We start from the raw sequence: 19,036 nt of genomic DNA on the forward strand, positions 1-19,036 counted from the left end.
GTATTTGGATGTGGTTTTTGTCTCAATATTAAACAAAGGTATCTTCGTTGTATGGAGTTACAATTTGAAATTAACAACCATAGGCTATGTCCTTTTCCTGTAAGCGTGACTGAGCCGGTCCTCAACTCTTCTCTCCCGGTTTTACTTGCTGCCTTTTGATCGCGATGTTTAGTTTATTTATATCCCTCCCGTGTTTTTTGTATGGAAAATGACGTTAGGACAACTATTTCAAATAACATAATCGATATACACCGTAGAAGTGTCTTTGAGCTGTTTTTTTTCTATTATTAACAATTTTAGGAATAAGGAAGTCTAAATAAAAAGGGAGAGTAATTTAAAGAATTCAATTTTTCGTGACTATAACGCAACACTTCAGTTTCAGTATAAAAACATGAAAAAACTCTGCTCAAAATGCCATATCCGATCACGAACAGCTTCTAAGTACAATGTTCGCTTTACGCGGTTAAATCATACCCTATAAATATAAACGCGGCTGTCTCTCAATCCGTCAGTACTTTACTTAAGCCCGAGCAAAAAACATCATAAAAAAAATGTACACAGTGCTCCTTCTAACCGTCCTTCTTAGCACCACATTTGCTAAAGAAGACCTCAGCTACAAATACCTCACGAAAGTATACGATGAATGCCAGAAATCGGACGCGATTTTGCCATGTTTGAAGAAGAAAGCCATATTGTTTTTCGATCGGGCCGCCAGGATGGAAACGATACCTTTGCTAGACGGAGTGGACGTTGTGAAGGTGTCAAAGACAGAAGAAAACGTTCCCATAAGCGAGAATGAGATAGACGCGGCACTCCCCAGGAATTTGCAGGATAAAAATGAAGCCTTAACGCAAATGCTGTGGGATAAAGTGGCGAGTTTTGCTAATTCGAGAACGATACAACTGGCCTTACCAAAGATGACTGGCGCAGAATTAAACAGAGGTGTTGAAGAAGGTAAGTTTTATTCACGTCAAAGCATAACATTAGTATAATTAGATTCATGAAAAGAGCCCTCCTTGTAAAATTCAGATCACCAGACCGACTTCCATCATTGATAGAGCCATAGGCTCCGATATCTATAATCACACATTACACTTATATTGTAAATAAAACTACTTTTTTTCCCTAATTAGTTTAAAAATTAAATATCTCAGTTTATATTCAACGTCAAATATTACATATCAAAATTAAAACAAAATGATTCGTAATGTGTTGTTTTGTTGAAATGTCAAACAATATCGGTTAAATATCAAGACAATAATTTTGTTTAATGTGTTAATAAGAACTAGTGGTCCCCCGGTAGTCGAAATTCGACTATAACTAATGGTAATTATAAGTTTGTACACTATTATGCTTCTATTGTCAAGGACTATTATACTTCTTTAATCACAGGTTTCGTCAAGACTACACTTTAGACAAATATTAATTAAGAGAAAACAATATTTAATCTATTCTCAATTTGACAGACTATAACTGACAGACTGCAAAGAAAAGTTTGACAATAAACAAATAGTATGCATGATGGTAGTGTGTGTAATGTTTGATTTAATGTATCTATTATGCATTATTTTAAAAAAATATTAGCATTGTGCACTTCTTCTCTATAATCTCTATAAGTGTGGCAAAATTTCATACTCCTCCGTCCGCGCAAAAGTTTTTGCTTCACGTATTAATATCTAGACTACAGAAATCTCACAGAATCCTTACGAGTCCAGATAGGTTAAAATGTGTTAAAGGCTTCGAATTGTCCCTAATTTAAGAGTATGCTTAGCGCGCTCATCACATGTACTCGCTGATTCACTGTCCCGTGAAATGTGCCATTGTTTTACCCAAAATCTTATGGTTTTTGGAGCATAAATAAATATACTATTAAGTCGTATTAACAATCGCGTGTAGATCACTATCGACGCTTGTTTGATATGTGTGTTTAAAATTAATGTTATATGAGTTACAATCCAACACCGTTACTTTCATTTGGACAATGGAATTGAATTCAATTTAATCAACATGTAATTATAGGATCTTAAAAATAGACTACGGTCAAGGAATAACATCGAGTAATAAAAATCGAACTCGCAAAATTATAATTTGCGTAATTACTGGTGGTAGGACGTCTTGTGAGTCCGCGCCGGTAGGTACCACAACCCTGCGTATTTCTGCCGTGAAGCAGTAACGCGTTTCGGTTTGAAGGGTAGGGCAGCCGTTGTAACTATACTGAGATCTTACAACTTATGTCTCAAGGTGGGTCGCGCATTTACGTTGTAGATGTCTATGGGCTCCAATAACCACATAACACCAGGTCGTCCGTGTGCTCGTCCACCTATCTAAAAAAATCTGAATTTATACCAAAATTTGAGCATGCTATACAGGTTTCGTGGATCTTCTACTACCTGCTACTTCACTATTTACTCATCTGTTTTCTTTTGTACTGATATAATTATGAGTATATCCCATATTGCTAATCCTGCGGTCCTATATTCAGCCTATTTCTGCCAGGAACCTACTATAGCGTTTGACCAATATTTATTTTTCTTGCCCGCTTTATATTGTATCTTAATCTAATATAAATTACCAAGCTTAGGAAATAAATAATACCTTCAGTTCACATTAAAGTATGAATTGCTCCCCCATGGAACAGTATACAGTAACCTTTTGAAATTTATTCAATTCAATACAAAGTCAGGCTTACAGTTTGCACCAAAACGCCTAACTCGTTAACACAAATACATTTCTAAAATTATTAATTATTTATTTAACTATAATTAATATTATTATTATTACGCTACAAATAACGTTATTTTTAGACAAAGGTATTCCCCAACTATCGGCAGACACGTCAGCATCCTGGGTTTCGGACAGAAATTCGTAAAACAGCCCATTTGTAGACTTTATGTGAAATAGAAGGTGGATACATACTATAACAGAGAGACTACAGTAAAAATAGTAGTATATGTCGGCGTTAAGCCAGGATTTACACACATAAGTTCTTTTACAATGAAAATACAATACAATTCTATAAAACTTTAACATTACTTGTTTTCAACAAAAAGCCACGCCTGAGTTATTCAGTGGTTTTTATACAATTAGCCATTTTGTGTTGGTTATAGCAACTACAACTTCTTTTATACAAACAAATGTAATTACTGCGAAACAATTCACAAAACATAGCTTAATATTCAAAATACATATTTTAGTGATTTTACATGACTCACATTTAATTTACTGTACATGAATTACTTTTAAGCAATATTAACTAACATTGTTATTATCCAGCTTAATAATAGATGGCGCCAACAACATCATTGCATAACAATTACAATACTTAATTAAATTATTAGTACTGTTAATTATAATATAAATTATTATTAATATTTATGCTTTATTCATATTTAATCATTTATACAGTCATTTGTGTTTTTAAACAATAATATAAACATTAAACATATTCTGAACATTTTCACATCAAAACAGTGTCTGCTAATTATTAAATATGGTAGAATAACAGTTTTGTTGCTAATAACTAATAAATATTAACATAGAATAAACTAAACTATATATTATTATGTTAATTATTGCCAACAGTGGCGTTTGCGCCCATATATACAATTCTTTTGCATTAGGAGACATTGGGAAGATCATTTAAATGACATTGGAAAGAATTGAAAGCGCTTTATATATACTTAGCTCGAAAGTAGACCATTTCTAATTCATTAATATAACGACCAAGACATTGACATAGAAATTTTATTATAATAATTATGATGATCGTAACGTTATTATTGTTTATGGCGAATGAAAATGGCACTTAACAGCTTGCGCCTCTCAATCGATGATAGGTTTTCTTTTTAATGTAGTAAGAAACGCGAGAAGATAGTGCCGATATATTTGAAGGATAGGTCTTCAAAGAAATGTTCAGTTCCTCCCCCACTTTGACTAGAATAAGAAAAATATGCTGCACCTCGCCTGAAAATAAGAAACACTCTATTGACCTCATATTACGAAATAAAGTGGTCGTGGAAAAAATGGATAAATTTAGTCTGTAAACTTCTATGGCTATGCCGGATTTCTAATGCCATAAGCGGGTAATAGTTTTTTGAATAAATGCTTGATACCTGCTCCCAAATATCTTACATGATCAAGGAATGAGATCATGTAATAAATCTAATTCCCCAAATATTTTAATTTCCGTAATTACTATACAATTGAGATAAAATAAATTAAAAAGCTTTTATTGCTGTTTTATTTAATTAATTAATAACTTAATGAGTTACTTTATAATAACTTAATTTAAGTATTCCGTTGGGCATTCGGTGTGGTTTTCAAAACAGCTTGTCTCTCGATAAAAGCCCCTTCTAAAGATTTCCAATATCTCTATTTTTGGCCATTCGACTCTAATGTGGCCGGCTATACTCTTTATTTCATCTTCCCAACGTTTTGGCTGCCTACCTTTTTTATACAGCCGTCCCGTGGGTATGGACGGAAATCAAGAAACAATTTATAAACAATTTCAAAAATCAACATAAGCAAACAATTGAGATAATAGATCACAAACGTGTAGACATTTGCGTTATGATATCCTTGAACCGGATAACCACTTACCGGGTGGGATCATCCGTCTATATAAAGAATAACAGTCAACGCAACTTTACCTCTACTCAAACCTTTTTGACTCAAAATATGGTCTGTGGGACCATTCAGAGCCCTCCACCGTGAGAACTCGCCGGCGCACACATTAGCTGACCACATGACGTCAATTAGCATCATCATCACTCCCCATCAGCACTGTGATAACTTCAACGATCTTTGTAAACACATAATGGACATTATTATAAAGTCATTGCAAGTTGATTTTGTTGTTGGTAATGACCGTGTCAATTTGTCTAGATTTCGTTAGGATCATAAATGTTCAGTGTGCTTAGTGCGAGTTTATTAACGTTCTCGATAACGTAAAAGTTAACTCAAATTTGTATGGAGTTGGAACGTTTGCCGCTAGGGGCGCTGTTCCAACTGCATGCAAATTTGAGTTAACTTTTACGCTGTCGAGAACGTTAATAGACTCGCTTTTTTTTATTCCTACCTAAGCTGATAGCCTTGAGAAGCTATTTCAGCGTAACCTTAACTAGTAGGTGAGCTCACGGGGCTCAAACGGGGCTAACACGAACCCTAGCAAGAGCCGTGCTTCGCAGAATCTATCACCGGATCGGAAACGCGACCCACTGAGAAGATCCGGCGAGAAACTCAGTGGGCTGTGTCTGTGGATTAATTTACTCGTCGAGCCCTTCGTCGCAAGCGACGGGTTCTACGAGAACGATGACCGGTGTTTGAAGTACCTAAAAGCACCGGTAGTGGATCGGGAGGATCCGAAATGACGTGTTTTGGGGCGACGTCGACTGTTTTCTATTCTGTCCGCAGGATCGGGAATAAAACTCGCACTAAGCACGAAGAACGTGTGATTTATAGCTCCTACGTGAGCTGGCGCTTCCTCTGTGATAATCAGTAGACTCACCAGTAGAGTCTATAACTGATCCGCATTATCATGTAACTGATTCTTTCACATGCTTTCGTTTCAATACACCGGATACTTTTCGACCGCGGAAAATTAAATAATGAAGTTAATAATGTTTGTGTATTAGCATTTTTACTAGTATACATAATATTGAAACGCTAGTTAACTATCTTCCTATGTAATTAACGAAGCAAATCGGAAGTACGGTTTTTTTATTGATTTATTGTTTTACGTGCAGGAAGGAAACTACAATTACATGTCGGCTTGATTTTTTTCAGTGGAGTGTTGTGATTCTTCCATCGCATTTTTCATTAGTTTCTGTATCTGCTACAACGGGGTTAAGGTGCTCATAGTATGTTGGTCCTGGGTGTATTTTTTATTGCCCTTGTAGGCAGACGAGCATACGGCCCACCTGATGGTAGATGGTTACCGTCGCCCATGGACTTCAGCAATGCCAGGGGCAGAACCAAGCCGCTGCCTCCCGCTTAATACTCTCCACAAGCCTCGTTTGAAGAAGGACGTGTCATAGCGCTCGGGAAGCACCGTTTAGCTCATCATGTCCATAACACAGAGGCACAACCTAGCTGAAAGTCACTGACTCTTGAACCTTTGTGTGATCCTCATTCTCTAATTCCTATCTAGAGTACTAACTTCGGACTTAAAGCCATCATGGGTTGATGTCACCATTAAGTTGATTTCTTCAATGATTTCATTCTCATTGGAAGAGCAGCTATGCTTGGATATAGACTTAGATATGTTTTTAGAAGTTAATGACGGTATTTTTGTTTTCTGTGGGCAGTAGTAACCACTTAGAATCAGGTGGACTTTGAAACCATGCGTCCATCCACAGATATACCATAGAGCTCCAAGTTTTTCAGAATGCTTTCTGATTTGACTTTCAATGGGTTTCAGGACGGGGTAAGATGAAGAAGATGATGGGGATGATGATGATGGGAGCTGCTATGAAGATGGTCGCCATGATTCCCATGGCGATGGCGGGATTATTCGTGCTTGCTGGGAAGGCTCTCATCACAGCTAAGGTATGAATGAACTATTTTACAACTAGGCCAAGTTTGTTACTCGCCATTAGTATTCGTCATACAAATCTACATATCAGAGACATAACGACCGATGGTTACGTGGTTAGTTTTTTGGTGTTTTCTTGGGATTTCTTCATCGTCTACAAGTTTTTGACCAATTAATAGATTTGATTTACATCAATGAACGCGCATAGATGTGCTTAATACACTATAACCAGCTTAGATTCAAAACTTAACATTACGTGCAGATGTGTGGACGAGCTCACAGCCCACCTGGTGTTAAGTGGTTACTGGAGCCCATAGACATCTACAACGTAAGTGCGCCAAGCACCTTAAGATATAAGTTCTAAGGTCTCAGTATAGTTACAACGGCTGCCCCGCCCTTCGAACCAAAACGCATTACTGCTTCACGGCAGAAATAGACAGGGTGGATGAGATATTTTCAACTGCACACCACCAAAAGTGACAATATCTATATCAATGTTATATTCTGTAAACGCATTTCAATAGAATTTCCATCCAAATAGGAGACAATATATGATTAACGTTTATAATAGTTACCTTACTTAGTATAGCATTATTTAGTACCTTATTTATTACTATATACCTAACTTTTTATACCCAACAAAAAATATATAAAGTGCTTATAATAATTAAATATTAAACGCGTTAAAAATATTCAGTGAGGATATATGACTCTAGAGTTGTTGCATGTCCTTACAATTAACTAGGCTTGCTGAATAACGTTTTCGCAATGAAAAAAGTGCTTATTTAAAAACAATAAAATTGAAACAATCAGATGGAAAGCGAACAATTAGAGTCCTCTTCTTACAATAGGTCCAATGGGAATTGTAACATGAGTTTATGAGGTCTCGATTGTAAAATGAACACACGTGTGACACTTTGTTGAAGAAAGCTTGCTGAATACTTATGTGTTAGAAATTATAAGATATCTTTCTATACCAAGATAAGGTCAACAATAGCAATTCACTAAATATTGTTGAATGTATTTATTTGGGAAGTACGGTCTGAATTCCGTTTACACCACAATTTTGCTTGCCCACTGAGTTTCTCGCCGGATCTGCTCCGAGTCGTGATCCGGTGGTAGATTTTTTCTTTACTTACATGGGTGTACGAGCTCACAGCCCACCTGGTGTTAAGTGGTTGCTGGAGCCCATTGACATCACAACGTAAAGGCGCCACCCACCATGAGATATAAGTTCTAAGGTCTCATTATAGTTACAGCGGCTGCCCTACCCTTCACATCGAAACGCATTACTGCTTCACGACAGGAACTAAGCAGGGCGGTGGTACCTACCTGCGCGGACTTACTAGAGGTCCTAATACCAGTGATCCTGTGAAGCACTGCTCTTGCTAGGGCTAGTGTTAGCAAATGCTCTCAGGTTGAATCCGCGAGCTCACCTACCCTTCCGGACGTAGCTGTAATAGCCTCTTAGACTACCAGCAAATAGGTAGGGAAAAAAACACCACAATCTGAATGAACTCCATCTTACACGTGCACGTCAATCTCGTCAGTTTGTGCTGTATATGGTTACGTTTGTGTAGCCGTCCAAATATGGTGAGCGAATCTATATATTAATACGTGAAGCAAAAACTTTGTATCCCTTTTTACGAAAATTGCGCGGACGGAGGAGTATTATGTTTTCGACACATAAAGACAATATAGAGGAAAAGTGCACAATTTTAATATTTTTTTAAAATAACGCTTATAAGATACCTACATTAAATTAATAAAGAAAATATTACACACACCACCATGTATGTGACACGACACATATATATAAATATACTCTTTGTTTATAGTCAATTGTCAAACTTTTGTTAGTGTTTAAAGTTTATGGTCAAATGAGAATATATGAATATTGTTTGTCTTTATTATTATTTATGTATAGAGTAGTTTTAGAGAAATCTGTGATTATAATATATAAGTACAATAATATTTGACAATAGAACCATAATAATGTTTAAACATAAAATTTCAATTGATTAAAGTCGAATTTCGACTACTGCGGGACCACTAGTATTGTTAATTAAACAAGTGACAGTGTTCTGTGGACACGTCCTTTTATTAGAACTAGACGATGACCGAGCTTTGCTCTTTCTTTTTTTTTGATAACGCCATCTTGTTTTGTCTTTAAAGCGGTTAGTTGCCCTCAATTAAGAAAAATAGTACATATTATAATTCGCCAATACATGTCGAGATTAGTTGATTATTGAAAACACGAAGAAAACAACATTTTCTGAAAATAAATCGTAGCTAGATCGATTTATCCCCCCCAAATCCCCTGTATACAAAATTTTATGAAAATCGTTGGAGCCGTTTTCGAGATTCAGATTATATACATATTTATATACCAGAATTGCTCGCTTAAAGGTATAAGATAATACAGACAATACTGATGTGCTGTAGGCACAAGGTACGACCCAATAACAAATATTTTACTAAACAGATACAAAGTCACAATTTTTTTATAAAGAAATTCCCAAGACTGAAACCTTCTGACACAGTTAGAGAATAACAGTGTTTTATCGTTACTAATCCCGCGGTACTTACAGCGCAAGCTGTGGTTAATCTTTCAACTGTTATTATGTACAGTCAGCAAAATAAGTCTCGGTAGTTTTCTTAGAGACTAGAATTGCACAAAAAAATCGGTTGTCTGTAAAGTCGGCTTACTGACGACATTTGAAGATGACAACGTCATAAGAAAATACGGATGGAATGGTTTCATTTTTCAAAAGATTTTTTTTATTTTATTTGCTTGATCGATATTTTGTATGGACAATTGACACCACATTCACTTTTCACTGAACTTAATACTTGACGAAAACATGTAAATGTATTATTGTATAACAGCTGTTCACGTGGATGCATCACTCACATCGCCTCAGAGCGAGGTAACGCCGCATGAGTCATGTTTTTTCGTGCGTGCAGCCGGCTCCATCGAATTATAAGACGTTGTCACGTCAAAAGTTCGGAGATTGCGATTTAAAAAAATCTTAACTAACCAAAATTTTATATATTTGCCACGTTATATCGACTCTCTATTTCGTGATTGGCATTACCGCAAACCATCACGGCATCAATTTGTTGACGAGGCCACTAAGAGTATACCAGGGATACTACCGAGTTAACCTAATCAAAACCGTACAGTACACGCTATTTTTTATTGCCTACATCTCTGTCAGCAGCCTCGAGGGGCTATTTTACCTTGACTGGTAGGTGAGCTTACTCAGCTCAGCTCAGGGACTCAGCTTGAAAGATATCTGCCCTAGCAAGAGCAGTGTTTCGCTAAGTCTACCACCAGATCAGATTAGCGACCTAGTAAGAAGATCCGGCGAGGAATACTGTGAAGCAATGACGCGTTGCGGTTTAAAGAGTAAGACAGCGGCTGAACTAACGCAATTAATTATTAGACTCCAGTAACTATTTACAAAACCATAGCTTACAATGAGTAAATATTTAATTCTAGCTACATATCTTGGCTCTTTCGTATTTGAAGCTCACTACAAATGAAAAGGGTATTAAGTGACTAATCCAAGCCTTGTTTGTGTAAAATATGGAAGCTCAAATAAAATCCCAATTAAACCAAAAACTTCAGCGCGAGTAGACTCTGAAATAAAGCGTTTCCTATTTGAAAACGTCTTAAATACCTATTTATCACATGTCCGATAATTGTAATCCGCAGCTACAGAACTGGAAGTATATTATTTCATACCGCAATTAATAACATTCAATAATAATGCCCAAGAACAAGCCAGATTTGGTCATCCGAAGTCGTCGTGGCCTAAAGAATAAGACGTCGGGTGCATTCTTATCTAGCGATGCACCGGTGTTCGTCACCCGCAGGCGGGTACCAATTTTTCTAATGAAATACGTACTTCACAAATGTTCACGATTGACTTCCACGGTGAATGAATAACATCGTATAATAAAAATCAAGCCTTCAAAATTATAATTTGCATAATTACTGATGGTGGGACGTCTTGTGAGTCCGCACGGGTCGGTACCACCACCCTGCCTATTTTTGCCGTGAAGCGGTAATGTGTTTCGGTTTAGCCGTAGCACTATAAAAACTGAGACCTTAGAAGTATTATCTCGATGTAGGTAACCATTTAACATCAGGTGGGCTGTGAGCTTGTCCACCTACCTACTAAGCAATAAAACAAAATTAAAAAATCCAGCCTCAAATTAGGATTCCCTGTACTATGGTAATCAGAGATATATTATGCCCGATGTGGGGAATGGAACCTGCGACCCTCGGCGATAGCTAAGTTCGAACTATTGCATCACTGAGTCAATCAAATAAGATGTAATCTGATTAAAAAAGTGTGTTAAAAATCAACCAATATGACATCAGGTTCCATTGTAATTCCATCAAATATATGTTAACTGAGACTGCTTGCTTAGTGACCACTATCTTACTTCTTTGTTACAATTTCCAATCCAACAGAACTATAACAAAAGGTTCAATTAATTAATTATTGTTTTAAAACTTATCTGGCTGACTGTACTTCAGATAATGTCAAACGAAAGGGTCTTATTCAAATGTAGTACGTTCCAGTCACGCGATATTTTTGTATATCCGTGTTCGAGAAAGTAATTTTATGTTTTAGATGTTATTAAGAAAATTGTTTTTGCTTTTGATGGGCGGACGATTCACAACTCAACTTATATGCTTTTTTTTTTCTTTATTGTCCGAGCAGGCAGACGAGTATACGGCCAACCTGATGGTAAGTGGTCTCCGTCGCTCATGGACATGCAATTCCAGGGCAGAGCCAAGCCGCTGCCTACCGTTTAATACTCTCCACAAGCCTCGTCTGAAGAAGGACATGTCATAGCGCTCGGGAAGCACCGCGGAGGGTAGCTCATTCCTAAGCCGGACTTCCTTACTAGCATCATTGGATAATGGTTATACCGCCCTTCAGACTGAAATGCATGCTTTGATGCCGAAATAGGCTGAATTCTGACACCTACTAGTTCGGGTCAGAGTAAACCTTGCTTGCTTGTACAAAGGAACAATGCAGTCTGGAAATTTTTATATCGTTAAATCCATCGGCTAATGGAAGCACACAAAAAATCATTAAAGCTCATGGTCATCAATTATGCTAACGTTAATTAAAAAAAAAATCTTACTAATTGTAAGTTTTTTAATTTTTTTTATTGCTTAGATGGGTGGACGATCTCACAGTCCTCCTGGTGTTAAGCGGTTACCGGAGCCCATAGACATTTACAACGTAAATGCTACCACCCACCTCGAGATATGAGTTCTAATGTCTCAGTATAGTTATAACGGCTGCCCCACCCTTCAAACTGAAACGCATTACTGCTTCACCCGTGGTACCTACCCGTGCGGACTCACAAGAGGTCCTACCACCAGTAAAATTTTAGACAGTCGGACTATTAAGAACTCCACTCAGTGGAAGGAAGGTCTTATAATATTGTGGTCTAATTAATAGAGGCGCATCCATATCTATTCCTCAAAAAACTTCCTTTGATTTGTATAAGTCAGTTTTTAGTATTAAATATCAGATAATATGGGACTTAGATATTCATTTTATATAATGTTTATCATATCGACGCTTGAAAGGCAAACGTGACTAAGCGACAATGCGTGAACTTTACAGTAGACTAATTTAAAGTTGAAATACCTGAAAAAAAATCTATTTTAACGAATCTATCTAGTAGGATTGAAATGATTTTAATAGACCTAGAAATATATTTTGTTTGCGCATCGAATATGGTTATTGCCTATCATTTATGTATAAAGCAGTTACTGTCGCTTAGTCACGTTTGCCTTTCAAGCGTCGATATGTAGATTTAAATTCCCGGCAATTCCTAAAACTAATGTACACATTTCTCTGTCTAATTTGTTTATTATTGCTTATCTATAAGTGACTACATATTATTATTGTTTGAAACTGTTGATAACAATTTCCTATTTCATTTTAGTAAGAGAAGTTAAAACTTTTGCTTTTATCGTTTATATTCTATTCAGAGAACCGTGTTAGTTGTAATGTATCACGGCAACCTTTAGATTAAGTATAGTTTTAATGGGCTAAACGAAAAGCTTATTGAGAAAATAATATATTAATTTGGTACTGACTAAGCTAATAATAATATATTCGTGATTAGAATGCCATTAAATACCAATGCTTCAAAGTTAGATAACGTACAAATGTTGCCAGTAAATTAAATATTTATTTTTAATATATTGTTCATCAAATTTTCTATAAGACTGTCTTAGTTTTAATACGGACCGCATGTTTTTTTTATTACCTTTGTAGGCAGACGAGCATACGGGCCACCTGTTGGTAATGGTCACCGTCGCTCATAGACGTCAGCAATGCCAGGGGCAGAGCCAAGCCGCTGCCTACCAAACCTACCTACCTAATACGGACCGCATGATTTGCGAAAGTAGAAATGGGTGAAACAGTGTTACCGATCCGTCTAGACTCGGATAAGTCCGTAATCCTAGAACATGTGACTGAAGGATTGTGATTTTCAAAATCGACACAACACCGTAAAATATGATTTTATAGTGTCTGAAATCAAATTCTGCAGCTAAATATAATCCACCCGGCACTTACCTGCGTAGTTATGTACTTATCTCCCTCGCTACCTTGATTCAGCCGAATATTTTTATGCTCTTTATTATTGACTAGCTGACCCGGCAGACTTCGTAGTGCCTCAATCTATAAATAAAAGACCTAAACTTTTGTATAAAATAAACTTAAAAAAAACAAAAGGAATCGGTCCACATCAAAGGGAAAACAAAATTGGTATTTTTATTTAATTCCGAGCATTTACATATTTCTCTCTACCTTTTTGACCTTCCCTAGACTTCCACAAATAATTCAAGACCAAAATTAGCCAAATCGGTCCAGCCGTTCTCGAGTTTTAGCGAGACTAACGAACAGCAATTCATTTTTATATATATAGATTTTATGATGTGTATAAAAAGGTATAACAAAGTTACAAGCAGGGCAGATATAAAGTTCTTATAAAATACATGTTATAACATAAAGAAGAGTAGCTGTTTGTCTGCGATTTGGCCTGCGTGTTCAAGGAAAAGTGAGAGTGTAGTTTTAGATCATGTTTTTTCGGAATAAAAGGAACCTATCCCTCTCTCTTTCTCTCTCTATGTCACTCCTACTATGTCACTGACCTAATAATATCAGTAAAAAAAAAATCATATCAATCCGTTGCTTCCTTTTGACATAAAAGTAGTACAAACAATTAACGTACGGTTATCATAATTTTTTTAAAGGGATTTTATGACCTGGTAACTATGACCTTTAAGTCATGTTTAGTTTATGTTCTTATTTTTATGAAAAATGATGAAATGAAATGAAATGAAGATTTGAGACATTAATCAACTGGGATGAAATCAAATGAAATGAGATGATATGGGATGAAATATAATCTCAGTAAAATGGTGGTCATTTACTGAGACTTTTTCATTGGACTTTTTGGAGGATCCCGAGAAGTGACGTCCAGTGGCTTTTTTTCATTTTCCCACATTTGTGAACTTTCACAGATATTAAACAGTTAATCAACCACCGCTATTACACATTTAATCCCGAAGAAACACTAAATAGACAAAATAAAACAAATCACACAACTTCACTCCTCACGTTTCCGCCAAAAAGTCAAAAAGTCGGTTATCTTAATAATAATATTCAGTGTGGATTAATTATTTTAAAATTAAATTGTGGCAAATTAAATTTGTTCTTGCAACCCGAAAACTTCCACTGACGTCATGACAACGGACGCGGTCTCCGTACAGTGTATTCCTAATCACGAACTAGTAGAGTCGTTTCGTATTTTTGTTTGTTCTTTGTTTGATATCTTTTGTATTCCGTTCGACAAACCACTGACTCTGACAATGTCAGACGTCAGATAGATTAAAAAAGTATTAGGACAGAGAATTAAAGAAAAAAGTTTAACTGTTATTGCTTAAAATGTTTGTGACCTCCGGATGAGATGAAATTAAAATAGGTTTTTAATGTTTGTCGATAATGTTCTATTTTATCTACCCTTTAATTAACGTACCAAACTGTTCAAAATTACTTAGATTACAAAATTCCATTCCAGTAATGCATTACCGTTGTTTCAAGTAAATCTCGTGCGGTTTGTCTCATTCCGAACCGTATGAGATTTACTTAAAATGATTGTGATATTCGACTTTACTAACGAAATTGTCGTTAGGCGCTAACGGACCGACCTTCGAGACCACGGCGACGGTACGTGACAGCTTGTTGTTTAAGCTACGTTCGATGTTCTTTAAAAATATATATTAAAAAGATGTGTAGTATCGTGGGACACCGGATAGGAACGAAGTTCCTTATTACAAAAATATAAATTTTAAGTTCTATTATTATTAGTATAAAGAAAATAAAACTGGAGGTTTCGGTAACGGTCATTCGGTAACGTGCGAACTTATTGTGGTACACTTCATTCACGGTTGTTTGCATAAGAGTTAGTGTATTGCCCAAACGAACGCTCTGAGATCATGGTCAATGAATGATAAAAAAATATGTTATTTTTTGTACGTTATTAAAAAGTCGTACACTGTGTGCATTACTAATAAAAAACTTACGTTACGGACGTTTTTTCCCGGTTAGGGTAACCCTCCGCATCGTCCCATAAGGAACTTCGTTCTAAACACTTTTTGAAGTTCATGTTACATCATTTTACTGTTTCCGCGATTGCGTTGTGTGGTAGTGGTCACAGAACACAATTTATTTTAGAGTTACCTGAATATCGCTAGCGAATTTTTTAAGATGGGTTTGCATGTATACAATCTCTGAGCAATATTCGGAATTCCTGCAGAGTTTCCAATCCTGTGGACCGAATGGTAAACAGTCAACGTCGCCCTAAGCACGTCATTGCGGATCCTCCCGATCCATTAATGGTGCTTTTAGGTACCTCAAGCACCGGTCACCGTCCTCGCCAAACCCGACACTTGCGACGAAGGGCTCGACGAGATAATTAACCCACAGACACAGCCCACTGAGTTTCTCGCCGGATCTTCTCAGTGGGTCGCGTTTCTGATCCGGTGGTAGATTCTGCGAAGCACTGCTCTTGGTAGGGTCAGTGTTAGCAACACTTCCGGTTTGAGCCCCGTGAGCTCACTCTACACGTCAAGGCGAAGCTGAAATAACCTCTCAAGGCTATCAGCATAGGTAGGAAAAAAAAGAGTTTCAGAGTCGCCAAATCCTCTCAATGATTCCGATCCGGTACTAGATGCCTTCACGAAGAAGTTCTTGAACTATTACGTTTCCTTTAGAAGTGCTCAGGCAGCTGGTAACAAATCTGAATCTGACTGAGCCCGTATTCGCGCACCTGGTAAAACTGGAAAGCCTCCGGGTCACCACTAAGCCTTCCTTCATAATCACAAAGTGAATGTCACCTTGACACCTGGTGGATGGCGACATTCCGTAATCCTGTTACCTAATGCATGTAATAACATAAGTAGCATGATTCTACATGAAGCATCCTCTAACCATCTCAAAAAGACCTATTCTAAAACAATTAAATTCACATAATTTTTCTGCTCTTTCCATTTCCTTATCAAATAAACTACGCACTTCGTCAAACAGAGCGTTCCTATATACCTCATTATTTATCTAAGTCGTGAAGGTCAAAATGTTTACCTCGTCAATTTTCCTTTTAAGCATGCTTTTGTTTGATCGAACTAATTTGCAATGTTACCTTGGAAACTGATGGGGTCATTGACCGAGTTAATTATAAATTATTGTATATCCTGCATGTAGCTTTACTAGCTAAAGCCGGCCCGCAAACCTTGCTGACCTTTGATCTGACCTTAATCCGATTGCTACCAATCTTCAGGGGATTAGCCGCTAACCAAATCTGGAGGTTTTATGAAAATCCTCTCGAAATCGGTTCGGCTGCCTCGGAGCCTATAGAGACACACACATATACACATGTCTACTGGTGGTACGACCTCTTGTGAGTCCACACGGGTAGGCACCACCACCTTGCCTATTTCTACCGTGAAGCAGTGATGCGTTTCGGTTTGAAGGGTGGGGCAGGCGTTGTAACTATACTGAGACTTTAGGACTTATATCGCAAGGTGGGTGGCGCATTTACGTTGTAGATATCTGTGAGCTTCAGTAGCCACTTAACAACCAGGTGGGCTGTGAGATCGTCCACCCATCTAAACATTAAAAAAAAACATCATCTTTTATATGATGTGTGTATACAGACTTTTGTCGAGGGCTTACGTTGTGCATTTTGTAAACTCAATAATGAAACATATTAATCCCAATTTCTTAAGTCTTAAGCTGAGATTTTCCTCTGTGGTATAGGTGACATATATCCAGATCTACAAACAACTCCTGACAATACCGAGATTAAACAGTAGCTTATGAGTTGAAGTCTTGAAGTCGCATACTCTTTAAACGAAGTAAAAAGTCATTTACACATAAAGTGAACTTAAGTTATTTTTTTAAATGTAATTATGTTAATTCCAGATCGCATTACTGCTCGCCGGTATTATGGTGCTTAAGAAACTCATGTCCCAGAAGGGGGGCGGTGGTGGGGGAAACGAAAGCCACGGCTGGTCCTCGGGCGGAGGAGGCGGAGGCTGGGATAGGCGAGCCTATGACGCGGCTGAGTTGGCCTATTCCGCTTATAAAAGAGAATAGATATTCCTATTCATAATTTATCGGTTCTCATTTAGTAATTTATTTATTAATAGGTTTCTAAGTAACTTATTGTCTAGTTATTAAGAAATTAAAGTTACATTAATTTGATTAATATTTATTAGAATGGTAATTAAATTTATTTTATTTATTTATTAAATAATTATAACAGAAGTGTAAATTGATTTATTTAATGTTACACATTTCTGGTCAATAGTAAATTTTCTTTCGCTTAAGCTATTTTCCACCACTACTATGAAATTATTTACTAAGCATCTTTAAAAATATATAGTATTTCATTTTCAGTATTGTAATATATAATTTATTTTACTCATTTTAATTGTTGTTCCTATTATTTTGTTTATTTCATAAAATGTAAATAGTAAATAATAGTGTTTAAGTATAAATAATATAAATAAAATATAAATTACCATTGTGAAAGTACTTTTTCTAAGAAAAAAAAATTCTATTTTTAACGTGCGACTCGATAAAAAATTCTAGAATATAAATAAATTAATGCTACTATTTATTTTAGTTTTAAAGATAATTAATTATGAATTAAATAAAAAACATGTATCGTTTTGTTCAATTATAATTTTCTTCGTCATTTCATATCACTACATCGTTTTTTTTTATTGCTTAGATGGATGGACGAGCTCACAGCCCACCTGATGTTAAGTAGTTACTGGAGCCCATAGACATCTACAACGTAAATGTGCCACCCACCTTGAGATATACGTTCTAAGGTCTCAGTATAGTTACAACGGCTACCCCACCCTTCGAACCGAAACGCATTACTGCTTCACGGCGGAAATAGGCGGGTGGTGGTACCTACCCGTGCGGACTCCCAAGAGGTCCCTACACCAGTGATAAATAATATAGTATAAATCAAAGTCGCTTTGTCTGTCCCTATATCCCTATGTATGCTTAAATCTTTAAAATTACGCAACGGATTTTGATGCGGTTTTTTTTTATTAGATTGAGTGATTGAAGAGGAAGGTTTATATGTATAATAACATCCATTAAATAGTGAAGAAATCAATAATAAATTACAGTTTCCGAAGCGAAGCGAAGGCGGGTCGCTAGTATTTAGATATAAACTAAATATTCTGTCAAGGAACGTACCGAGAAAAGATCAATAATACACATTAACAATATTTTATCACCTTCAAAGTATGTGTTACGAACGCTTTTCCCCGAATTGAGTTCAGTTCTAACTGCGAACTCTCCTTTATCTCCTCTTCTACCGAATGAAAACGGGTACTACAAAATGCTGATTTGAGCTTAGGAGAAAGGAAAAGTCGGCTGGACCTCGATGGTAATTTGAAGTTTTATTTTTATTTTATTGCTTTGATAGGTGGACGAGGTCACAGCCCACCTGGTGTTAAGTGGTTACTGGAGCCCATAGACATCCATGACATAAATACGCCACCCACCTTGAGATATAAGTTCTAAGGTCTCAGTATAGTTACAACGGCTGCCCCACCCTTCAAACCGAAACGCATCACTGCTTCACGGCAGAAATAGGCAGGGTGGTGGTACCTACGTAGTCGTCGTGGCCTAACGGATAAGACGTCCGGTGCATTCGTGTTGAGCGATGCACCGGTGTTCGAATCCCGCAGGCGGGTACCAATTTTTCAAATGAAATACGTACTCAACAAATGTTCACGATTGACTTCCACGGTGAAGGAATAACATCGTGTAATAAAAATGAAACCCGCAAAATTATAATTTGCGTAATTACTGGTGGTAGGACCTCTTGTGAGTCCGCGCGGGTGGGTACCACCACCCTGCCTATTTC

At 36.8% G+C, this 19,036-nt stretch overlaps 1 protein-coding gene across 2 annotated transcripts; it reads left to right on the plus strand.

Moving 5' to 3' along the window:
* The first annotated feature begins 526 nt into the window (after positions 1–526).
* On the plus strand, positions 527–17,632 carry LOC114253142 (DUF1676 domain-containing protein Osi12). 2 transcript variants are annotated; one of them, XM_028187906.2, is made up of 3 exons: positions 527–954; positions 6,419–6,546; positions 17,065–17,632. In XM_028187906.2, exons 1-3 carry the CDS (start codon positions 552–554, stop codon positions 17,236–17,238), a joined length of 705 nt encoding a protein of 234 aa, XP_028043707.2. In that variant the 5' UTR covers positions 527–551; the 3' UTR covers positions 17,239–17,632. The 2 variants fall into 2 exon arrangements, 1 of the variants encoding a protein (XP_028043707.2); XR_016325502.1 differs by lacking the exons at positions 527–954; positions 6,419–6,546 and adding an exon at positions 14,371–14,811 and having other exon boundaries at positions 17,065–17,204.
* Positions 17,633–19,036: the final 1,404 nt, after the last annotated feature.

Source organism: Bombyx mandarina, chromosome 26 (genome assembly GCF_030267445.1).
Source record: "Bombyx mandarina strain Sakado chromosome 26, ASM3026744v2".
NCBI lineage: Eukaryota > Metazoa > Arthropoda > Insecta > Lepidoptera > Bombycidae > Bombyx > Bombyx mandarina.

Bases quoted from the DNA above. Each gene is read 5' to 3' on its own strand.
- LOC114253142 (XM_028187906.2), top strand. From the start codon at position 552: ATGTACACAGTGCTCCTTCTAACCGTCCTTCTTAGCACCACATTTGCT. The intron at 955-6,418 runs GTAAGTTTTATT...AATGGGTTTCAG, and splicing joins AAACAGAGGTGTTGAAGAAG to GACGGGGTAAGATGAAGAAG. The intron at 6,547-17,064 runs GTATGAATGAAC...TGTTAATTCCAG, and splicing joins AGGCTCTCATCACAGCTAAG to ATCGCATTACTGCTCGCCGG.